The sequence below is a fragment of the Syngnathus scovelli genome, chromosome 16, assembly GCF_024217435.2.
Source record: "Syngnathus scovelli strain Florida chromosome 16, RoL_Ssco_1.2, whole genome shotgun sequence".
Classification (NCBI taxonomy): Eukaryota; Metazoa; Chordata; class Actinopteri; order Syngnathiformes; family Syngnathidae; genus Syngnathus; species Syngnathus scovelli.
This window is the reverse complement of record NC_090862.1, coordinates 8,409,316-8,433,689: the sequence shown is the minus strand read 5'-3', so window position 1 is coordinate 8,433,689 and position 24,374 is coordinate 8,409,316. Positions and strand designations below refer to the sequence as shown.

The window sequence follows — 24,374 nt, the reverse complement described above, 5'->3', positions numbered from 1 at the left end:
TCGTGCGCCCTCTGGCGTATCTATACCAGATCCGGTAGTTTCTTATTATTATTTTTTAAATTCTCTCACTGTAAATCAAAATAAACCGATATGAAAAAAGGACCTTTTTGAAGACGTACTAAGTTGAAATCATTTAATTTAAAAATAAAAATAAAATAAAGGTTTTGTGGATGGCAGACTGACGTCAGGTGGTGTTTCCTGTCTCTTCTGTTGACTGCTGACTTTCACTTTGCTTCCATTCCCGAATCACTTTTTTTCCATTTGCTTATTTGCTTGTTTTTTAGCCGAGTGAAAAACACTTGCGCCCTCCAGCATGTACCAGGTAAAGCCGATCTGCGGGGGGGACATCAAGGTTGATTTGCCCACCTGCATGTACAAGCTCGCAAATATCCACGCGCAGCCGGCGAACAGCTGCACCCACGAGCACGCGCTGCAGGTAAACGACAAGCCATTTATTTGGCAACGAGATGATTTCCACTTTCGCCTTGCTCTCCTACACGTCGCCTCGTGTGTTATACGTACGTAGTAAACGTATAGCCCGCGACTTAGTAGCGGTGTCATTTCTTTTTGGAAACTGGTGAGCTAGCTAGCTAGCCCGGTGGAGCTAAAATAGCTTTCAGGCTGCTGATGCAACTCAAACGCAGTATACGCTTGCCGCAACCTTGAAATGGTTTTGATACTGTTATAACATGTAATAATGATTAAAAGGAAACTTCTCACTTTGTTGCAACCGTCTGAAATAGACACACAAAAAAAAAGATGTTAATGGTAACGTCTCGACTCAGATTTATCTTGAAATATTTGATCTACAGGTTTAATTCATCCCGTGACCTATTTCAATTCAATTCGTATTGAAAATAATTTAAAGTCCATAATTTCCATAAAACATTGCTTTTAATTATAAAAACGTAATTGAAGAGAATGGAAAGGAATTAACCGTTGTCACTGCGCATACTGTAGAATTGGCGTGTTGGACGTTTGTCTTTAAGGGGCGTGGCTTATTGAGTGACAACTAAAGCTGGGGCTGGTGACCCCTGCTACACATCTGAGATTGGATGGTGACCAGTCCAGGGTTTACCCTACCTCTGCCAAATTTAGCTTGCTGGAATTATTTCCTGTACGCAGAATGGCGAGGTGGACCCGTCCGTCAGAGCCCTGGAGGCTCGTCAGGACGAGATCATGCGCAAATTGTACGAGCTGAAGGCGGCCGTGGAGGGCCTGGCCAAAACGGTGAACACGCCCGACGCCGACATGGACCTAACGGTCAGCGGCAGCCTCTCGTCCCAGAGCTCCAGCTCTGCCGCCTTCCGGGGCGCGGCTGACCTGGACACACTACTAGGGAAGGTAGGACGCAATTGGAATTATCGTCAGTGCTATACATTTAAAGGGCCGTTTGATGTCATTGCATAAAGTTCAGATGTTCTAGTAGGTAACCACACTCCAAAAGTGGTACAAGTCAAAGGAGGTCAATCACCAATTTTGTTTAAGGGGGGCTGATATGGACAACAACTATACTCTGGGCACCCCACTACTGTATCTAAACACTATCTGGGTGAAATGTTGCACGTACAGGAAGTTCTACTGTTGGCGGAGCATTGAATGAGTGCATTTTGGGTGCGCGGGGCCAAGGCTCGCCTATTCCACATGCTTCGATTTACATTGAGTCTTTGACCTCCGCATCTTAAGAAAATTTGACACACGCACTCCACCACTGGAGTTCCGCTCCTCTAATGATTTTGTAAGTGAAAAAAAAAAGGTCAACTGTTGAACTTCTCATATTTAGCATTACTGCCATCTGGAGGTACAGCACAGCACTCATCAAGACTACAATAGTCTTTAAACATTTTATGTTTGTAATTTTTTCTTGTTCAAATATGTTGAAATATTTTCAGTGTGCAGAGGAGTTAGAAAATGTTCTCTATATTGATGAAGAATGTTGAAACAAAAATCGTGTCTTGACGTCCCTTCCTCCGGTATCCCAAGGACCTCGGTGCTCTCCGCGACATCGTCATCAACGCTAACCCGGCGCGGCCACCCATCACTCTCCTAGTTCTTCACAAGATGCTGTGCCAGCGCTACCGGGTGCTGTCTACCGTCCATGTCCACTCTTCGGTCAGCAGCGTGCCACCTCAGCTCCTCTCCTGCCTCGGCCCACGCCATCCCGACAGTTACGCCCGACATCTCTTCCAGCTCGGCTTCACCCTCATATGGAAAGATGGTAAGGCGCCGTTGGAACGTCTCAGGTCTATTTTAGCTAAACATGCACCTTGTGATGGATGACAACTGAATTTGACAGTAAGCAGCAGTTGGCTTTTGCCTCCTCAGTACCCAAACTGCAGATGAAGTTCAGCGTTCAGAACATGTGCCCCGTGGAAGGTGAGGCCAACGCGGCACGCTTCCTCTTTAAGCTGCTGGCGCGGTACCCGTCCGATGCTGCGTTGGCTACCCTGGTGGACAGCTGGGTGGACGCGGCCTTCTTCCAACTGGCCGAGGGCGGCGCCAAGGAGCGGGCCGCCGTTCTGCGTGCTCTCAACACAGCCCTGGGCCGCGGGCCTTGGCTGGCTGGCCGCGACGTCTCCCTGGCTGATGTGGCGTGCTACTGCTGCCTGCTGCCGGCCGGCTCCGCCTCCTCGATCCCCGCCAATGTCCAACGCTGGCTGGAGTCCTGCGAGAACCTGGGCCACTTTGGCCCCGCCAAGGTGCTCCTACAGTGACCTCTGAGGTCAAAGTGAGAGGAAGACGGGCTGACCGTGGGGGAAACGCCTTCTCGCGATTTCCGCACACGTGGGCTCGCTTTCTGCCTTGCTGCTTTTTTAGAAGTTTTGAAAGAGGGAGGAAGCACGAAAGGAGTGTGAGGACAACGGTGCGCTGACATCTTTCACCCACTTTGTGCCTACCAAAATAAATGACACTTGGCAAAAGGTCTGTGCTCGTGTGTTCTTAGCAGTTGGTCTTCAAAGAGTCACATGAGATGGAGCAAAATCATTTTGGGATGAACAAGAGGCAGGCAAGCGAACGGGCATTGTTTTCTCACAAAGACTCAAGCAATAATGATTGAAACGTCTTAGTTCTAAAATCAAATGAGCAAAGAAATAGAAATCCCACTACACTGCTTTTTCATCTCATAGTACAGTATTTTATAAAACATACATGATGTTCTCATTCAACAGCTGTAGAAAAAACATGAATGACCAACATTGCACCGGAAACCGACCTTGTGAAATCATAATTCTATTGCAGCGTGGTCACTGTTCGGGCGATTGTCAATCGAATCGTTCCGTACACATGAAGCGAAGGGCTGATGATTAAAAAAGGCCTCGTTTACGTTTGGACATTTTCGGCACTAACTCCATTTGAAGAAAATAAAATGTCGCGTTTTTAAATAAAGGGATGGAAATTATGTTTGTTGATTAATAGAACAAATAATTGCCAGACAAATTCATTATTGACACAATAATGAACCGCAGCCCCCAAAACGGCGCAAAGGCCTCCCAAGAGCGACAACATTGGAGGAGATCAACGGACACCACGTGAGGAATTGTGCCATGCGTGGAGACGCAGCTCGGTCTGGAACGCGGCCCGAGGCGAGCTCAGCTGTTGAGCACGGAGCACACGTTGATGTTGTATCGCAGCAGCTGAATGCGTTCAAAGTATTCGTCGGTCAGGAAGTTTCTGTGCGAGGCAGCCAAGTTCCCTTTCTGGCTGAAGAGCCTCTGGATGGGCGCCGTGGACGGCAAGGTGGTGTTGTACTTGAGGAACAGCTGCCTGACCCTGGGGAAGTCCTGCAAGGACTCCAGGCTCTTGCCCGTGCCCTCCACGTACTTGCGGATCTCCTCGGCGACGCCGCGCTCCTGGATGTGAGCTGTCAGCTTGGGCGAGCCGTAGCTGAAGAAGTCGTCCTCGGATTTGATGGTGGAGACGTTGCGGGTAGCGCCCACCTCGATCACGTCGCACGGGTCCACTTGGGAGGCCTCGCCGGCCAGCAGGGAGCACATCTCCTCCCGTTCGGAGTCGGGCAGCCACCATAAGCGGAACTGGGGCGTGGTGGCCGTGGCCAACTTGGCCTCGTCGCTGGCAAACAACTCACGGAAGCGCGTGTCGATGCCACTTGCCACCGAGACAATGACGTCGCCAAAGTACTTGGCGGAATCCTTGTGCTCGTTCAACTTGTTCTTCAGACTGAGGACCGTGGGGATGACCAGGCCCAGGTAGCACTTCTGCTCGGCCTGGAAAAGCTCCAGCGCGAACGCCAGCGGGTGGAAGACGGCCACGTATTCTCGGAGGAAGTCCATCTCCTCGGGCTGCAGGCGCGCCACGTCCAGGCGGGCCGAGAGCTCTGTCAGCTCCCGTTCCGTGAGCGAGACGATCTTCTGCAGCGCGCAGTACTCCACGTTCCAGCGAATGACGGCCGGGACCAGCAGGGCCATTTTGCGGATAGCCTCGGCCGCTTCCATGCCCACCTGCAGGTGGTGGCACTTGCTCCAAATGGAGAAGACCTTGGACATGGTGCTATAATACAGCTGGCACATGGGTCCCTGCGACACAGCCCGCCAGAAGTCCTCGGCGACGATCAGCTCCAAGGTGTGCGAGGCACACCGCTGGATGGTGGGCAGGAACAGGAGCATGTCCTGTTCCGGCTCGCCCTCCAGCACGGCACCCACGTTCTCGTGAATGCCGACGTCGTCATTGACATCGGTGCCATCCGGGGCAAACTCTTTGAATACGGCGACAAAGGGGCTGGCGTTGTCTGTGACGGTGGTCTGGACTTTGCTCTCGATGCCGTACGCTGCGTGCACGTCGCGGATCCTACCGGCCACCGAGTCGTACGTGAGCCGGCTCTGCATCCTGGCGAAACCCAGAGCCGCTGACTTGCGCTCCAGCGAGTCACCGTCAATCCAGTGGCAAGTCACGCCGAAGAAGCTGCCACCACCGGCGCTCCACACGTCGGCCGTGGTGCACACGTACTGCACACTGGCCAGCTTGGTCGTTAGCTCCTCGCGCATCCTCAAAAAACTGTGGTCCACCTTAGCAAAGAGGGTCACCCTGTCCATGGGGTGGAGACCCTTGGTCAAGCCTGCAATCAGCTTGTTGAAGCCGGGCTGTTCCAGTACATGAAAGGGCTGACAGTCCTCCACGATAAATCGGAAGACGAGGTCGTCGATCTTTTCTTGCGTCGTGCATTTGGAGAGGATCTCCGCTTTGATCTTCTTCAGTTGACAGTAGCTGCTTTCCTCACCGTTGTAGTCCTCCTTCTTCCTCCCGCGCTTGGCATCGGGCCTGGCATCGCATCCGAGATGTGTTCTCTGAAAGATATGACGTTCGAATACTCCTCATTAACAGTATTTGCTACAGACGATCAAGGTTCACTTCAGAGCTGATCTGATACATGTTTGTAGGCTTGACGATATCAAAACATGTTCTGTTTGCTGCAAATGTGATTGTTTAAGATTTCTCTCTTTGCTGTTGAGGGAATCCGAGTTGTCATTCATTCGATCAATCGTCTTCTCTAGCTAAAGAGTTTTATGAACAAATTGAGTTAAAATAATACATAATTAGTATTCACTTCATGTATTATGAGGAAAAATACTTGACATGCATGTCGTTATCAAGATATAAAATAAGATACATTGAAACTGAAAATTCTGTCGATACTGCAGAGCGCTAATTGGCTGTAACACTGCGAACTAATCAGATGTGGAAAAACGATGACTTCATTGTCGGATTGGTTAGACAAACAGTCTCCTTGCTAATTTAGTTGAAAGGTTTTCGGCCAGCACTTCTGATTGTGAAGGCCATAGAAATAATGTGCATTTACATGCCAACATTTACAGGCAGCAATGTAAAAGGACAAGAAAATTGAACCTGAACACTCACGTCCAGGAAGTCAGGCAATGGAAGGCGTTAACATAATTGCATGAGCCAAAGATTAGAAATGTCATTGCTAATGTCGGTGCTAATGCTCAGGCCAGTCGAGCAGCCAGGCCCGGTTGAACCTGACCGCCCACCGCCGGTCTTAGCGTGCAACAACACTGACGTGATGACTAAAATGAACAATCACTGTTTATTTTCCAACATTGACCTGGCGACGACTGACAGCGACGGCTCAAAAAGTTCATGAGGGACTCGCAACTTACGTCCAAGTGCTTCTTTAGATTGGACGTGGATGTCTTGGACGTGGACAGCAGGTTTACCCTGGGAAGGCACAGATTACATTGCACGATGATATTTTTTCCTTGATCTGCCTTGTAGGTGAAATGGTGGCGATAACGCCAAGAATGGATGGCCGACTTGGTCTCGCCGCAGCCTTCATTGAACTCCGCGTCCATTTGGGAACCCGCGTGTGAGTGCCAAAAGCACTTGAAACGCAATCGAAGTGTCGTAATCCGATTTAGTAATCGTGATTACACGTAAAAGTAACGATGGGCGGCGGAGAAATCCTCATAGAGGAAAAAAAGGGGGCAGGTCTTTGTTTAGACGGAACCAGGCAGGAGTGGACAACGAGATAGTTCCACCAATGGCGGCTCGGTGAGGTCACGTGCATGCGCGGAGCGAGTCGAGTGACGCTTGCCACCAAGTAGGAAATGCGCTTGCGCAACTTTCCCCCACCACACGGCAAGCTAGCGCCACTGTGTGGAAATCAAATCTATGGCAATTTTATTTATTGTACACAATGGCTGTTTCCGTGATGCCTTGTGGCAACAACAACAAAAATGTTATGCCTGTATGTTTTAGATATGTCATTCCGAGCCGACAGGGAAAGAGGACAACGACTTTGTTAATTTGTTTTCAAGATTCAAGAGTTTTTATTCGCCATGTTTGAGCGTGCCAAACAAGGAATTTGATTTCGGTAAATCACAGCCTCTGTTCAACATTTAGGCGACTAACAACACTCAGGACATGTGGAAAATGGCAAATATTCTCAAACAACCCCTGATCTTCCGTTGATCCAAAGTGGGTAAAAGTTGACAGTGGCAATTCATTTTGATTTTAATACTTGGGTACATTTCAGTTTATTTTTTTAATCAAGCAATTAAATCAGCGCTACTACTTCTACAAGAGAATTTTTAATGGCAAGCATCCATAGATCTACTTACTTCGAGCATGTCAATACTAGAACCACCTCTGACGATCACCGATTGCTTACCGCGTTCCCCCTTCAGTCGCGCTCCTCCATTGGTTGCATTTACATGAGGGTGGGCTCTCTTTTCAAAGATTTTGACGTACACACTGGAGCCGAGAGATGACTGGAAAGTTTTTTTCAGCACGACTTTCTGCGTTGTTTTCCCGAGCTTTGGCCACTATTGTTGCAAAAGTGAGCGCTCGCCTCAACAAGTAGGCGCATGGCCCCCGCGCACTGACGCACTCTGGTGCGCGCGCGCTCGCCTCGGTGCCCGGACCGTGGCGTATCCCGACGTATACCGTCGCGTGTCTAGCATGAGGAAGCATGGCTTGGTGTGAGCGCGGGGTTCAGACGCTGTTGGCCACGGTGGGGGCTTTCGCCGCCTTCAGCCTCATGAGCATCGCCATCGGCACGGACTACTGGCTTTACTCGCGGGCGTACATCTGTAACGGAACCAATGCCACCGCCGACGAGACCCAGCCGCCGCCGCCGCCCAGGAGCAGGAAGGGGGACCTCACGCACTCGGGACTCTGGAGGATCTGCTGCATTGAGGGTGAGTCTGGAATACTGGCATTTGTAACAACTCATTTTACGCACGCAAAATGGTTTTGTTGTACTTTAAGGGGCGTCGTTGCTTAGGTGGGAAAAGTGGTCGTCTCCCTTTCGAGATATTCTGGGTTCGATCCTCAGCACTTGTGACCATGCTGAAGTCTCTTTGAGCAACGTGTTTAACCGCCAGTTGCTCCTGACACCGAGTAGAAACCGTTAAAGCAGCGTCTTGAATGTATGAGCGCGTTTTGGAGCTAGTTTTAACGTGTCACAATGGGAGGTGAAATAATAATTTATGGTTGGCATATGTGCCTCAGTGTTCTACGACTGGAGGTTTGAATCCCAGTTCCACCTTTGCTGTGTGGAGATTACGAGTTCTCTGCGTGCTTGCATTGGTTTCTCTAGTTTCCTCCCACATTCCCAATTCATGCATGTTCGATTCACTGAAGACTCAAAATGTCCCATATTGAGAGTTTTGTTGTCAGCTGGGGTGCCAATGACGAAAAGGACAAGTATAAAGACACAAAAGAAAAAAAGCATGCATGGCATGACATGACATACATGACACTTGAGCCCAATGGAGAGACCTGTGGTGAATTCTACCTGGGCTGACCATAATGGTCTCCTCCTCTCACAGCACAGTGTAGCCTAAAAGTTGCTTGCAGTTGTCTTTGAGACATTTTTGAAACAGCATGACTTGCAAATGGAGGCAAAACAGCAGACGGCGTGAATGGGAGACGTGCTGCTGTGAAAAGTTCAATTGGCCATCGAGGAACAGATGAAAGAGAAAGAAACACATTGCTTCCAAGCTGCTCTGTCTCCCCGTGCAAAACTTGGTGCGCACAATAGCAGTTAAAGGATTCTCGTCAACACTGCGAGGGGGGGCGGGGGGTAGGGGGGCGATAACGAAAGTAGCGAGTCCATTCACTGCGAGCAAAGTGCTGTTATCGTCGACTTTCATTCACGTCTTTCGTGATGCTGTTGCTTGGCAACTTCCCTGGAATCGCTATGGAAACATGCCCGCTGATTTAAAAATAGATGACTGGGAGGCTTGTCATGTCCGAGCACAGAGGTGAAAGTAAATATATTTTTTAAAATGTGTCAAGCTACTGCTACACACGCTAGTGCGCTGGAGGTGACGTCTCATTTTAGATGCAGGCAGACGCTCATTCATTGACCGGTCTGAGCTTTCCTCTCTCCCGACACATAGGTTCATTTGTAGCCGCTGCCGCCGTGGCTGCCTCGATCAACATAATGACAACGTTGCTGGCGACGGCATCTCGTTGTTAACGGGAACACAGCCGCTTCCAACACGGATGTGTCCATGTGGGTTTTCGTCCCTCACCGTAGTAAAACGTGTCACGTCCACGTGTCTAAAAAACAGTAACACACAAAAGATGATGTCAGGAGCATCTCGTTGTCATGTAATTAACTAAGGGGCGTCGCCATGGCAAAGGAGGCGCGGATGCTGGGTCAGGAGGCTTTAATAATCTCTTTGCCTTTTTGCTCATGTTCAACGTTAAAGCTAAAACAAAACACTGATTATTTGGCGTCCTGCAGCAAAAAGACAAAAACACACTTCTTTATCATTGTCCACTTGTTGCTAGGCAGAGTTTATAGATTGCTATTCGGCGGAGCCCACTATTTGAAGAAGTATCATAATTGTTGGCTTTTAAAATATTGACGGGAAGATCTCTGAATGTTCTGAACTCCCTTTTCCATTTTAGCTTAGTATCAATGACGGACAAAAGTATTTGGACACTTTTTTTTTTTTAAATATTTTTCACACCACATCTTAAACTAGAGCACAGCCCCATTTTCCATCTGCGACCAGACACAGAAACTTGTGCTCCATTTCTGCTATGGCACTAATTAATTTGCATGTCCCCCATTTGACAGCGGACCTATTTCATTGCCGCTGAACCATTTCAACAGTGACAAGGTGGCTCAGCATCTCGTACTTTGTACGGATGCACTTTGCGTTTGCTGTGTCGACCCACTGTTAGCATTTGAAGCTTCTGACACGTGAGCCTTTATATTGTATGTTCCTTCAGCCACGACGCAGTCATGGTCACGGCATTGCATAGATTGAGAGTGCGACATTAAAATAAAAAAGCTTGCTAGCTTTGATGTCATTTTAAGATTATTAAACCGTCATATCTTCTCACAGAATGCTGAAAGTCTTTGTTTACGTCTTTGCCATGCAGGCATAAATCAAGGCAGCTGTTACCGAATCAACCACTTCCCTGATGACAACGACTACGACACGGACAGCTCGGAGTACCTGCTACGTACGTACCATGATTATAACACCTTATTGCATTTTTTATTTTATTTTATTTTTTTCAGATTTTGTGGGGGTCACAAACAGATATTCAGCCTCATGCAACCTGATTCAGCCAGGGAGCCATTTAATTTCATGTTGTTAATATTTTAATTGCAAAACAATGCAACTTGTCTTTTAATGGAAAAACAGAAATGTAAAAAAAAAAAATCTTTGTGAAAATTAGCACGATCAAACGCTTTGTTGTTTGACTGGACTATATGACTATTGTGTGTGCGTGGTAGGCATCGTGCGAGCCTCCAGTGTGTTCCCCATCCTCAGCACAGTGCTGCTCATGCTGGGCGGCCTGTGTGTCGGCGTTGGCCGAGTCTACGGCAAGACCAACAACATCCTCCTCGGCGCGGGGATTCTCTTTGTGGCCGCAGGTGAGGCAGAGGTCCAAAAATGTTTCCCTGTCATCGATCAGCCATCCTCCCCCTACGAGTAGTGTCACATCTAATGTGCTTCGTGCCCCCTCTCGTTGTTTGTGCTCCGTCGAGCAGGTCTGAGCAACATCATCGGCATCATCGTTTACATCTCGAGCAACGCGGGCGACCCCAATGACAAACGGGACGACGACAAGAAGTACACGTACTCCTATGGTTGGTCCTTCTACTTTGGTGCCCTGTCCTTCATCGTGGCCGAAACGGTGGCCGTCCTGGCTGTCAACATCTACATCGAGACGAACAAGGAGGTGCGCTGGCGGGCGCGGCGGGAATTCATCCGCTCCCTTTCGTCCTCGTCGCCGTACTCCCGCATCCCCAGCTTCCGCTACCGCCGGCGGACGTCTCGGGCCAGCTCCCGCTCCACCGAGGCGTCGCGGGAGAACTCGCCTGTGGCGGGCCCCAAGGGGGCCGGGGGGACGTCCCCCGGTGGGCCCCTGGATGAGCTGTCCATGTACACCCTGGCGCGGGACAGCGTGACGGACAACGCGTACAGCCCCGAGCACGAGGTGGCTGCCGACTTCCTGCAGGTGCACAACTGTTTCCCCAACGATTTGAAGGACAGCGTGAATCGCAGGACCACGCCCGTGTGAGACGCGCAAAATGAGGACAAGCCGGCAGGACCGAATGACTTGCGTGCTCAACAAGTGAAAAAAGTACTCACACTCTGTGCTCTGGTAGAACTCATAATAGTACTGAAGAATATTGATCCAACTCCTGGACTTGAGTACAAGTACAGACTGAAATGTCCCCAAGTGATTGTTTCCTGTCTAGTTTGGCAATTTACACAATGAAACAACGTCCGACAGCAAATTTTAATCCACGACGGCTTTATGTGTCCCTTGAAGTACTTTTGATCCTGACTTCAAAATAGCAGATCGAGTCGGTGAGCTATCTTCATAATTCTGTTTTTCAGTTCGACCTGTAAAAACTTGCAGCAGTTGCTGAACCTGAGCCTTAATTCATTCAATTCAATTCAACTTACTAAGTGGGGACTGCTACGTGGAGCCTAACAGGACGTGGACTCAATGCTCCAAAGGAGCGCAACTTGTGTAATCTTCATCATCATCATCATCATCCAAGTGCATTCAGACTACTAAAGGCCTCCCCTCAACCAAGCACCTTAGCCTTCATTATCGAGGAGCGCCTCATCGTCTGTCCACTGGAGCCTTGCGAGGTTGACACACAGCATACAAAATGGCCGCCTCACTATGAAGCCATACAGCCACATTAGCCACATTAGACATTTCATATCATTCCAAATGTATTATACAAATAGCGGATTTAAATATAAGGAGACAGATAAATGACAACGAAATGTGTGTTTCTGAGTTTGTATGTATTTTAGCGCCCTACAAAGACTTTCAAAAATATGAACAGGGCATCATTTGATTTCCTAATTTTATTTTATTTTATAGCTATATGATTGTAATGAATATGTTTAATAGAGATTCAACTTTGTCTGAAAGCCATGTGTACGTATTTCCTTGACAATTCAAATGTGTGGGAGGGAATGTAAAGTTCTGGCTTACAATTACAATCAAAGTTGCAGAAATAAATGTTGGGGGGAAAGAGTTGTGAGCATCATTGAAAAGAGAAAAAAATAACACTTTCGTTTAGTAGAAGTCAGGGGTTGGGTTTCCCGACTCGCAGCGCTCGGCACTCCAACGCAGATTAATGGAGCAAAACGGGTCAAAGGCGTGAGGACGGCACTGGCAAAACAAACAAGCAGCGTGCCGACGAGTGTTGCCTGTCACTGGTCAACAAAATTCTTCTCAAGGCAGAGCAATCTATTTTGCTACGCAGAAAATTAGCCACCAATTAAAAGTGTTTTTCACGCCCACTACAGAAAAAAAAATCTTCACAGGGCGGCTGGCAGCTGTAATTGAAGTTAATCACAGCGACGCTTCGTGGCGTTAGTCACGGATGCTCATTTTTGTCACTTCAGTCATAATAAAAAAAATAAAAAAAAACCTCAGGAAATCAGGGATGGTGGTGATGCGTCGCCATGGCGGCCTTGTTGCCTGGAGACCAGGCTAATGTCGACTTTGCCTCCCAGCCTTGCTCAGAAAGAAAAGGAAGGAAGAAAGAAAGAGTTCAAAAGGGTCACGAGGCCAAAGGCAGTGGCAAAACACTTTTGAATGAGGGTTTCTGTGATTGCAACTTGATAGTGGTTCTTTCAAAAAGGTGGAATAAATCTGTTTGTTGACGGGGTCACGGGGCCAAACGGTGCCATGATGACACACTCGGCAGCCTCAGGCTCTGAGTCACTGTTGGGCTGCAAAGGCGTCCAGGTGGAATGCGATAATGAAACAAGCGCCTTTCCTCTGCCTGCTTCCTCCTCCTTAAAAGCCAGCCGACCATCAATTTCCTGCTCGGCTAAGCTGGCGATGGTGTTTAGAGAGAGCGCTGGCTCTTTTAAATAGCGTGACACGTCAGAATCGAAAAGCGCAGCTGGGGAAACGCGGCCAGTGGCCGCTTGTGCGTTACACCCGCAAAGTGTAAATGGAAGAAAACAGACGCGGTCCCACAGCGGCCACTCGGACGGGAAAACTGCCCACCAAAATGTGGAAGAAAGTTGTTGCTCTTCCCAGTTAAACAGATTTTCCCCTGGACCGCAACGGCATGGCTGGTCAATATTTTTTATTCAATATTTTAAAAAATATATTTTTATTGTGCCACGCAGCATTCTATGAAAAATGTTTTTTTTTTAGCGTGTCTCTAAATGTGGATCATCTGCATGCCTTCAGGTGGGACCCACTTGTGAATCCTGATTGGTTGAGGAAGTGGATCAGCTCATCTGACAACTAATAAAGGAAATCTCCCCCTGGGAGTCCCATGACACGCAAAAGATTTTCAAAGCTACTCAGAAGATGACACCGTTCCACATCAACTGCAATTTTGTTTTGGAGGCCCGAGATGTGCTAAAATGCGAGTGGGGGAGCAGCGAGGGAAACACAATAAGTGACCGAAAGTTTACTTTAGTAGGTCTTTGTCATTTAGCGTGAGGCCTCCACTCGCCAAATAGAAAGCGGTGAGGGAGAGCAAGAGCGGAGGGCTAGAAAGTAGGGCGCCGTTTTCAGGTCCCCCTTTTATTTTCAGCAGGCGTAAGGCAGAGCGCAAGAAAGACCAGAAAGGAAGAGTCACTCGTGCCGACGGGACCAGAGGACAGCGAGCGACAAGAACCACAGAGCATGTTGGAGGAGCAGGCCACCAAGGTGAAGATGACATGGGTGGTGATCGTTGCGGGCATGTCAGCCATGCTGGCCGCCGTGGCCACGGACCACTGGGCCGTGCTCAGCCCCCGAGTGGAAAAGCTCAACGCCACCTGCCAGGCCGTTCACTTTGGCCTCTGGAGGCTGTGCAAGAAAAACATCTTCATGGTGGAGGAGGACCCGCAGGGCAAAGGCTGCGGCCCCATCGGCCTGCCCGGAGGTACGATCACTGACGCTAACATAACAAAGGGGAGAGAAGCGAGCAAGTAGCGTCCGTTTGGCAGGTCGGCACTAAGCGTCTGAAAAATTGCTACTTTACTTTGAAGTTCCCAACTTGACCGAGTCATTTTTTTAAATCCCTCTATCTGTGCTTAAGTCGAGAGTGTGAGGACTTTCCCACTTCTGACTCTTTGAATGTAGCCAGCAGCGCTGGGACGAGTCGTTTTTTTTAGCCGCCGGCATTGCGCGCGGGCTTGGACGCTTCAGGCTTGGACACTTCAGGCTTGGACGCTTCAGGCTCGGACGCTTCAGGCTTGCGATTTCTTTCATTGACTTTTAGCCCGGCAACTCCTCATCGGGACCGACCTTAATATAGTGAGTCTCCGCGCTCCATCCCAGAGCTTAAAAGCACAGCTGGGAGACTTGAGTTGAGGGGGGCGGGGTTGACGGGGTGAATAAGGCAATAAGGTTGAATGTTAACGCTGAATGTCGAATTTGCTGTCAAAGCACCTACACGCCCAACCAGTTTGGTCCAATTTTGCCTGAGAAAAACATCCACATTAAGCAAACGCATCTGTCCAGCTCTGATAAAAACTGCCACCACGGCAAAATCTTTTTTAACAGTCTCTTTCGCATAAAGTTCAGCAAAGAACAGCTGAGACTTTTTGGAAGGCCACACAACTCTCCGAAGGCTTTTGTTGCGTCCGGCTGTAGCTGAGCTCCTCGTGCCATCCCCCAGAATGAAGCGGTCAAAGAAGGCCGACGACACCGAGACACAAAGCAGATTGATTGGCGAGCGGCGAGTGAAGTGAATTTTAAAAATCTCTTTGAATGACAGCTGGGGAGGAAGGAAGGACAAGCACGTACCCGGAACAAAAACATTTCAATGCCTTTGTCCGCAAGGTCGATGATGTGGCCCGGTGTGCTCCGATCGGTTCCGCCCTCGTTCGGGTAATGAACGCCACATTTCATAAGAGACGCGCTCGACGGCGACCGCCAAGATAACATGCCGAAGCAATCTTGCGACTTTTATTGCATTATCGGTAAGTCGGCTAGCGCGCTCGTAACGGACATTCTTGCCAAATGCTTTGCTAACACAAAATAAATCAGTAACCCTGCGAAGACGAACCTCAGACGCGATTGCCTCTTGGGCGCCTATTTAAAAAAGAATCAGAAGGGCCGTTGCTATTAGCAACGAATCAAGGCAGTCGTGTTCACGCCCACAACGACGCTCACCACCCATTTCAAACCGCTGCGAAGATACCAAAACAAAGTCAAGTCTACCCCAGGGCGTGGTTCCACAACTTGCGCGTGTCATGAAAACGGAACCCTCAAGAGGCAGGGAAAATAACTTTGCATCCCGGACTGGAAGCAACGCAGCTCAATCAAAAGTAGCGCTAGCAGCCTCTAATGGATGATTTGGTTTGCTTTGTATCAAACACGCACATACCCATGGTCCCCTTGCTATGCCTTAACATGTGGATGAATTGGACTGGCCAGCACTGGCAGCAGCCTGTTGCTAGGTAACCTCTTTAGTCATTCGTTCTCATCCCGGGTAACAAACGGCTCCTTTGTTGCCTGCTGTACACATATACACACAAAGATAGATGGGAGGGATTATTATTTTTTTATTTTTTTTGCTTCTTTGATTTGTCGTGAACATGAAAAGGAGTTGTGCCAGCCTCGGAATTGTGACATTTGCATCCCTGTGCTGTGCTCGAATCAACTTGGATTATTACGACCGCTTTTTGCAAAGTGGTGCATACTACAGATGCACTCAAAAGAAAAAACACAGTTCAAATAACACTAAATGAATTCGGGGTGCTGACTTTTTTCTAGCAGATGAGGTTTGTGAAATGTTGCGCAATACCGATTTGTGTTTTTCCTGTGTGTTCCGCCGCAGCCAAGAACTGCTCCTACTTCAAACACTTCACATCAGGAGAAGAGGCAGAAGTTTTTGAAGTCAAGACCCAGAAAGGTAAAAGTTGCAACGGCGTTTGCGTTTATGAAACAAATTTTGTGCCCATGAGGAGGAACAGGAAAAAGCCTTGCTGTACATCGCAGTGGTAATATACTCATCGCCTCTGGCTAGACTTTTATTCCCACCTTAATTTATCGCAAGACTCACGGGATCTGAAACAATTTTTTATCATGATGCGATTTAATATATAGAGCAACGTGTTTATTCGTGTGCTTTTGAGCTTGGCACAACAATATTTGGATGCCGTTTGCCTTGATTCAGCGACTAAATGGAAACAATCGACACGTCATCAAGTCGTAATTAATGACAGTGGCCACGCTGAGTGGCTCAGCTGCAGACCACATTTTGTTGGCAGAGTACAACATCTCGGCGGCGGCCATCGCCATTTTCAGCCTATTCTTCATGATCCTGGGGACCTTGTGCGTCATCTGCTCCTTCGGGAAGGCCCGTGACTACCTGCTGAGGCCTGCCGGCATGTTCTTCGCCTTTGCAGGTGCATTTTCATGTTTTATCTGTTTCCAAATGTAAAGTCATCAGAACGGTGGTGGCAGACGACCGGACACGAGTAGGGTGACAAGGTATAGGTGACGTTACCTGCCCGCAGGCCTGTGCATCGTCATCTCGGTGGAAGTCATGCGTCAGTCGGTCAAGCGGATGATCGCCAGTGACGAGACCATCTGGATCGAGTACTACTACTCGTGGTCATTTGTGTGCGCTTGCGCCTCCTTCACCCTCCTCATCCTTAGTGGCGTGGCCCTGCTCCTCATCTCCATGCCCCAAATGCCCCGAAACCCCTGGGAGACCTGCATGGACGCTGAGCCCGACACCTTGGATTAGCTTCACGCCCGCTCGCACGCACTGCAAGCTACAGTAGAGCTTCGAGAGAAAGATCTATTTATTTAGTTTTATTTTATTTTGTTATTGGGTCTGGAACATATTGAGCGCTAGTTTCAGTCCCTATCCATGTGGCTTAAAAATGTCTTTAGACAAAAAAAAGTGTCCTTGCTCGCAAGCTAAAAATACTTTGTAAATGAGACAGTTGTTTTTGTGTGATTGGTTGTCACGGCCCACCAGTCTTTTCTCTTCTCAAGACTTTTTCCAATAAATGGGAGGCCAAAGAAAGAAGCAACACTGAGCTGGTTGTCGCGGCCGAACAAAGAGGTGACGTGACGCGATGTGACGCTCGTCCTATTGTGCGCTTCTAAAAAGGCTAAAAATCAATTTGTTCAAATCTTCTGACTTGTAATGTTTTTACTGCCAGTGAAGCATTTGCACCTATGAGACAACAGCAGCCATTTGCTTTTGTGACGGACTGAAGGCTTGTCTTATTCTGGTTGCTGACCGATTCTACCATTTTAATTGATGCCAGCATAGCAAATTGGTAGCTTTTTGGTGTGTCTATTAAACTGGCAATTGAACAAAATTTTGTGGTGTCTTTTTTTGTGTTGATATTGATGTGTAGCTATATGGAAGCAATCCAAGGTATAGTTCCAAGCGATATTCCGATTGATTATATTCACACATACAGTCACCTAAAGCCCCCACCCTCCGGTTTCTTTGATGAACCCGTGCCAAACACTCTCTGTGTCATTGTCCACACACTTGTCAAGAAAGAAAATCCTTGTTGAAGGAAAAAGAAACAAGACAAATTCTCCAGAGACAAGAGAGTCTGCTGGAGCGAAAGCGTGCAAGAAGCCGCCCGCATTAATCTTTCATGAGACCTTTACCTTCAGCCTGTGTCTTCTTTACTCACTGTCATGTTTCATTTCTGGGATTCGCGCACGCAGTGGCATTCCCGCCGCTCGTGTTCAATAATCAACTTTGCATGCATGAGTATTAGCGTGTCAGTTTCAAAAGTCCCGCGCAGCTGCGTAAACAATCGGAATGATCTGCACTACACGTTTGTTGATTATTCTGCTGTAGAGTGCCAAAGGTCAAGATTGCTTTGCTGAGGAAAGCTCTTTCCCACCTGGGTCTTTCTTTTTTGGTTGTTCAAGCAGCCACTCGACCGTTGGGCTGAGACAGACATGTAATGAGGCAATCCAAGCGTGTGCTGCGCCGGGACTTGATGTGGACGTACGTCGCAAAATGCACTCTAGCCCGGAAGATGACAAGCCTCGAGGACACATGCCAAGATAACACGAGTGTGCTTGACTAAATCTGCCATGACCGCTGACAGATAAAGAGAGGGGCTGTGATTTTTATTTTTCGAGAGAGGTAAGCGTGTCTAACTTACAGGTGAAGCACTTGTTGATGATAGAAGACAATGTCAAGTACGGATTCAGTTTCCACAAGGGGCAGATATAAAAGTGGTTAGATATTGAAAGCCTCAACTGAAAAAGCAAGTGCAATCTGCCAAGTTTTAGGATGGCAGAAAATCCATACAAATACTACTCACAAAAAAAAATAAGGATCAACAGTAAAAGTTAACATAACCAAAACCTTAAGTCAGTGATTTCATTTTGTTGAAACGGCTTCAAAAGCAAAACGCAAAGGTTGACTCACGCCGCTGCCAGGGGCAACCAGACAAGTGCAAATGTCGTAAATTACAAACGCGAGACTGTTTTCAAAAGGTCAGGAAATCATTGCAAATAAACACACAGACACAAGAGAAACGATTGTTTAGAATGACGGGCGCCAAGGTGTTCAGTTGCTCCACTCTTGTGGAAAATGGCTTTTAGCTGCACCATTACAGGTTTGTAAATGAACAACATATTTCATAACGGCAAAGAACGGATGACGGAATGTAGAAGAACAGGAGAGGGCCAAGAATGGATCTCTGGGGAGCACCACACGGAAAGATCGCGTGAAATGAGTTACAGAAAAACATTATTTTGCCATAGGGACCTATGTGTTTCTAATTTGTTTTCCTTTCTTTGTGGGTACAAATGAGATCAGACGAGCTGAAAAAGCACAAAAAGTGTTTTTGCAGTCAGCTTGGACGAGCAAATAGAAAACGAAAACTGATTCTAATTACACTTTTAACGTGACGCCATTGAAATGTTTTCTCACTTGCCAGCTGACTAAAATGCGGGCCTTTTGTGACTCATTCACGGGCAAAACGTGGGAGGAAAGAACATCATAAAAGTGCAGACAAAGTTTGCACAATCTTCACTTAAAAACATCATCTCGAAACACGGAAAAGGAGCTTATTCTTTTTCAGTCGCCATGGTGACGGCGCAGGAGCGAGACCCGATGATAGCCGAAGAAGAGCCAGGGTGAGAAGGTCACACTGGCTGGGTGACTTCTGGCGTACGATTCTCCGCTCTGCATTTTGAAGATTTACTTGCCGCTGTGGTGTCAAATTGAACGATTCAAAATTGTTTGCAAAGTACCAGTGGTGCAACATTCCAAACATGAACGAATGAATTTATTGAATTGCGAGCAAAGCAAGCGTGGATCTAGGCAGCCCATTTTCCTCGAGAGGCTTCAAGGTGGACAAGTGATGTCAGAGTCCAAATAGTGGCAGACATCTCATCAGAAGGAGACAAATTTGATTAACTCTCTATCACAATTCCATTCTGCTCTTTTAATTTACTTGGTCCCCGAGTCACAGGCGTGAGCGGAATAGCCGCTCTCCGCCAAGATTTCATTAATTGAGTTTGGGAGAGGCCACTTCATCACACATTCACTACAAACGTGATATTTTGCACGTAAACTTTGGGAATGGAAGATCATAAATGTTTGTTTGACATTTTCAAAGAACGAATGACAACTTTCCAAACCAGACGAGACTTCCTGCATGAAACGAGACGGTGCCTGCTGCAGGTGAACGAGTTTGCCTGTGGAATGCCGAGACGGAAGCGATCGGCACGCACACGCACGCAGTATCGCCGCCGCAGCCCACCTGCCGACATTCTGCATGACAACTCGGCACATGCAAATGTAATTTGAATTGCAATGCGGAAAGTCAGCGGCTCGCGTCGCTACACACACAATATTTCCTGCCGCTGTTATTTGGGAGAACGTCGATGACTACTTTACGGGATCACAATTGGTCACTGTACAAAAAGATTTAATTGAATCAGAATTTTTATTTGTTATGACTTTCTCTTCCTTTTTTTTTGCTTTACGCCCCAATTAGCACATTGCAAAGTTCATCCATTTCTCTCGTTCAACTCGAAAGGTCAGACTTGCAAAAGCACAAGCGGTGACGAGCAATTGGAACTTTTTCACTTCTGCAGAACAAAAAAAAAGGTCCGTTTCAGCCTGCTGGGCTTTCTCTGCATTTGCACTCAGCTCGACTAACATTAGAAGAAAGGAAATTTCCCTTTTGTCAAAGCAAAATCCAAGTGCAGTCCATTAGCAGCGAATGCAGAATATATGTGCACAAGTATTGTTATATTGCCTGTTTACATGTGTTGCTCCACTGTTTGTGCTCAATTAAACACTCCTTGGAGGGTCCTAAGAGTGCTACCGCTGCTTTTGATAGCTCATCTATAGCCAGGGGTCTCAAACTCCAGTCCTCGGGGGCCGCATTCCTACATGTTTTCCAAGTTTCCCTCGTTAAACACACCTGATTCAAATGATCAGTTCATCCTCACGTTCTGCAGGAACCTGATAATTGAATCAGGTGTGTTTAATGAGGGAAACTTGGAAAACATGTAGGCATGCGGCCCCCAAGGACTGGAGTTTGAGACCCCTGTCTATAGCTTTTCCCTTAGCATTAGCATTCAACTAGCAGACTTGAAGGCTATGCTAAGTGGTTGCTTTCAATACACAAGGCAGCAAATTTCACCTCTTTTGGAAGAATTGCTCACAAATTCGATGCTGCTCGTCATGAAGCGTATAGCAACCGCTGTCGCCATAGTGACGGGAAGGCGGCAGTTTAGAGGGGCGTGGAACGTGGGGAGATGAGAAGTGCACCCAAAATGTGTTATGACCACTGTGATGCTCTGTGTTAGACACACACACACATTCCCCTCTCTTCCGTGCAACAAATATCACACCCTCACACACTGGTGTTGCTGAGTGGTTGTCATTTAATCTGCAAGTGGAAATGCAAGCTGAGTTGAAAAAAACAAAACAATCACTCTGTACTGATAAAATCCATTATGCAAGAGACAATCTTGCTTGGTCCGATACCTAGCCGGACGGCCAAACGAGGCGCTTCCAAACTCATCTGTTCAACTTGACTTCCTGCATGTTAGATTGTAAGCAAATCAGAGAGGTGGCTCACATCGCCATGGCAACGGCGCGGGTGGCTAGGCGTCACTTTGCTGAAGGAGAAGGATGCAAAACTCACATCAGAGCTTGCTGCTTGAATTTCTTGGCTAGCTGTTTATAAAATATTGATCTTGCAGATTTAGGCCGGAAAGCGCAATTTGCAAAGTGAGCTTGTGAGAAGGAGCGCTGGCTGGCAGCTTAGTGATGCCCGTTGGTGGCCTCGTGTTTTGCCAGCGCTTCATCATCTACTTCAACACGGTGTTTTTTTTTTTTTTTTTTTGGTGAGTGTGAAAGTTTCTTGGTATGAGTGAGAAATATTGCGAGAAGTTTTATGGCGCTGATTTTTGGTGTGAGTTATTTTTTAGGGTGAGTGTGTGAGGTTTTGTGATGTGTAAATTGAGAGTGTTTTTTTTTTTGTAAGATGCGTACAAGTGTTTTTGGGGTGTGAGTTTTCTTAAATATAGATTTCAAAGTGGAACAATTCGCTTTGCTTTGATGCAAATGATTTTTTGTTTTTTGCTACAGCCTTAATGATACCCCCCCCCCACACACACACACACACACGCACGCGCGCGCACACCCGCGCGCACGCACGCACTTCACACGCCTGGACGCCATCATTCAGATGCTCGGCCACAGCTCACCCCCCTCTCCCCGCCACCCCTTGCGACCGATGCTTCCGATAAGGTCGCTTATTAATTTTGTCCCCGCTGCTATGGAACGTGCTGAGAAAAGAGGCGCTTCCCGCGCGGCCGTGGGGAACGGACGGACGCTAAAGGCCAGCTAAATGATGTGGAGAGGCAAGGCGGAAAGCAGGTCTCTTAGCAACCGCTTCTCCTCGCCGCCGCCAACTCTGACAAACGCGTTGTTTGTTTGATTGTTTGGGTGTGTGTGTGCGCGAGCGCGGCTGCGTGACAGCAGATCAGAAGGCGCCGGCCAAACCGTAACAAGTACCATCGAAGCGCCGGGGGCAGGAATCAGCAATTGGAGATATTGCCTCGTACCAACTGAGTGAGGAAATCTTGCAACATTTCTATTTGCTGTGTGTGGGAGAGCGATGATCAAAAGTATCAATTACATGTGCTGAAGCGATTAGCTTAATTGCGTTTTTCGCAACATGCTCACACACCTGCATAATCATCAGAAGCGCTAAATACAGCACTTTGATTTTTTTTTTAATTCAGACAGTGTGTGTCTGATTCAATTTCACCCCCCCCCCTCATTATAAATATAAAAATTAATGAGTGCAAATATCGTGGGGGTTTGCTGTCCAACTACACATAGAACAAATTTTGTGTCTTGAAAACAAACACAAGATTGCCTTGCGCGAGCCTAATGCTAACACATTAAGGTCCCGGTGGTATAGGAGGTTTAAAGAGAAGCAGCATTTGAACACAAACACTACACAGTTGTATATTTTTTATCCTGTGCAAAAAACGACCAACGTTACTTTACTGCAGGGGTCTCAAACTCCAGTCCTCGGGGGCTGCATTCCTACATGTTTTCCAAGTTTCCCTCGTTAAACACACCTGATTCAGATGATCAGTTCATCCTCACGTTCTGCAGGAGCCTGATAATTGAATCAGGTGTGTTTAACGAGGGAAACTTGGAAAACATGTAGGAATACGGCCCCCGAGGACTGGAGTTTGAGACCCCTGCTTTACTGGCTTGCTTACAATAATTGGCGAGTGAGACACTTTTTCATTTGTTTTAACGTCTCATACTGCTCTCTGGTGGCCAAGTGAGATACCAGAGGGCAGTTGTCAATCCAGCCATCCATTTTCTGTAATGCTTGTCCCCACGGGGGTCGCGGGCGTGCTGCAGCCTTTCCCAGCAGTCTTCGGACAGTAGGCAGGGGACACAATTGGCTGGCAACCGGAGCCAATTGCAGACTCGCACTCACACCTACGAGTAATTTGGAGTGCTCAATCAGCCTACCATTCATGTTTTTGGGAAGTGGGGGGAAACCGGAGTGCCCGGAGGAAACCCACGCAGGCGAGGAGAACATGTAAACTCCACGCAAGGAACCCGCACCCTCTGAACTGTGAGGCGGACGTGCTAACCAGTGCTCCACCGTGCCACATACCTCAACATGTCTCAGTGAATTAATCATAATGCACTCTGTAATAATAGTGTGTAGTGTATAATGCAATCTGTTTCATCTTAACACTATATTTGTCACTGTTTTTATAAACTTTATAAACATATATATTTATAAACATATTTTACAAACATATTTCCATTCATTTCAATAGGGAAAGATCAAATAACAATTAAACTTGGATCTCAAGGTACCATAGTAGAAGGAGTCACAGAAAATGAGTTGAGCAATTATTACTCTTATTTCTAATAGTTTTATTTAAAAAAAAAAAAAAAAAATACAAAGCAGTTGCACATTTGAGAGCATGGCGCCCTCATGTGTTCAAATCGCCAAAATGTCATTTACATCCCCCATTCGCATGCTTGTGTTTACTGGACTGCATGTACAGAACGCAGTCGTGTGTATAGAAGAGAATCAAACTCCCCCTAATAAGGATGGTTGAATTCTTCTAATCAAAGTGCAAATTTAATCATCTGGATTCGCATTTACGAGGCGACCGAAGCGTTCTGTTGGCTGCACGGGTAACCTTAGCAACGGATCGTTTTGGACAAGCTGCAGCTTGAATTCTGTCCAAAGGCCAACAAAGCAGAACACAAAGTCCAAAGCTGGAATGGATCGATTGACGATAACAAAAAGAGCCAGCCGGCCATAATGTGTCGTTTGTTTGAGGAAAACTGAAAGATCACAACATCCACCTACTCTGAGAGTGATAAACACCAGAAGCATATTTATCACATTGTCAGCTTAATAGCGTGATTGGCTTAACTACTTTTCAACATTTTCCAGTTGCATCAATCCACGCTTGATGGGTTACCATGACCTGGATGGCTGACAAGGGGGTGGGCTGTTTTTAGCAAGCGTATTGATTCTTATATTTTATTGACACTGTGACATGTGTTAAAAGGGAACTACTAGTCTGATAATGGTAATGATATTTACACAATTCAACAACACAACTTACTCTTACTTTCTTCACCGCCAAACTCAACCATTAGTCTCACTTCAATTTATCGTCTGTTTTTTTTTTTTTTTTTTTTTTAATCTGATGCTACGCATGTCATTTTATCTCGTGCTTAATAGCAAACAAACAAAATAAGGGGACACACGTTTTGAAAGTGTCCATTCAATTGAAGAACAGTTCTGGAGTGACATCTGCGATTGTAAAGGAGAAGTACAAACAATATTTTAAAAGGGCTAATGTGAATTTCGATGTTTACATTTAGAGGGCAATGTCAGAATTAATATTTAATCATATTT

General features: G+C 47.2%; 4 protein-coding genes across 7 annotated transcripts; 3 read left to right on the top strand and 1 right to left on the bottom strand.

The window, feature by feature from the left end:
- The first annotated feature begins 186 nt into the window (after positions 1-186).
- aimp2 (aminoacyl tRNA synthetase complex interacting multifunctional protein 2) lies at positions 187-2,925 on the top strand. 2 transcript variants are annotated; one of them, XM_049744198.1, is made up of 4 exons: positions 187-322; positions 1,126-1,344; positions 1,984-2,218; positions 2,326-2,925. In XM_049744198.1, the coding sequence occupies exons 1-4, from the start codon at positions 314-316 to the stop codon at positions 2,712-2,714; spliced, it is 852 nt and encodes a 283-aa protein (XP_049600155.1). In that variant the 5' UTR covers positions 187-313; the 3' UTR covers positions 2,715-2,925. The 2 variants fall into 2 exon arrangements, with proteins under 2 accessions (XP_049600155.1, XP_049600154.1); XM_049744197.1 differs by having other exon boundaries at positions 187-436.
- Positions 2,926-3,113: 188 nt separating this feature from the next.
- zbedx (zinc finger BED-type containing X) lies at positions 3,114-6,326 on the bottom strand. 2 transcript variants are annotated; one of them, XM_049744189.1, is made up of 2 exons: positions 6,135-6,326; positions 3,114-5,303 (listed from the first exon to the last, which is right to left on the bottom strand). In XM_049744189.1, the coding sequence occupies exons 1-2, from the start codon at positions 6,324-6,326 to the stop codon at positions 3,591-3,593; spliced, it is 1,905 nt and encodes a 634-aa protein (XP_049600146.1). In that variant the 3' UTR covers positions 3,114-3,590. The 2 variants fall into 2 exon arrangements, with proteins under 2 accessions (XP_049600146.1, XP_049600147.1); XM_049744190.2 differs by lacking the exon at positions 6,135-6,326 and adding an exon at positions 5,875-5,995.
- Positions 6,327-6,528: 202 nt separating this feature from the next.
- On the top strand, positions 6,529-12,009 carry cacng4b (calcium channel, voltage-dependent, gamma subunit 4b). The gene is made up of 4 exons (XM_049744196.1): positions 6,529-7,673; positions 9,877-9,960; positions 10,238-10,378; positions 10,496-12,009. Exons 1-4 carry the CDS (start codon positions 7,445-7,447, stop codon positions 11,026-11,028), a joined length of 987 nt encoding a protein of 328 aa, XP_049600153.1. The 5' UTR covers positions 6,529-7,444; the 3' UTR covers positions 11,029-12,009.
- A 1,290-nt stretch (positions 12,010-13,299) lies between these two features.
- cacng1b (calcium channel, voltage-dependent, gamma subunit 1b) lies at positions 13,300-17,273 on the top strand. Of its 2 annotated transcripts, none has more exons than XM_049744200.2 (4): positions 13,300-13,870; positions 15,773-15,847; positions 16,188-16,343; positions 16,455-17,273. In XM_049744200.2, exons 1-4 carry the CDS (start codon positions 13,630-13,632, stop codon positions 16,685-16,687), a joined length of 705 nt encoding a protein of 234 aa, XP_049600157.1. In that variant the 5' UTR covers positions 13,300-13,629; the 3' UTR covers positions 16,688-17,273. The 2 variants fall into 2 exon arrangements, with proteins under 2 accessions (XP_049600157.1, XP_049600158.1); XM_049744201.2 differs by having other exon boundaries at positions 13,304-13,870; positions 16,206-16,343.
- The last annotated feature ends 7,101 nt before the right edge of the window (positions 17,274-24,374 follow it).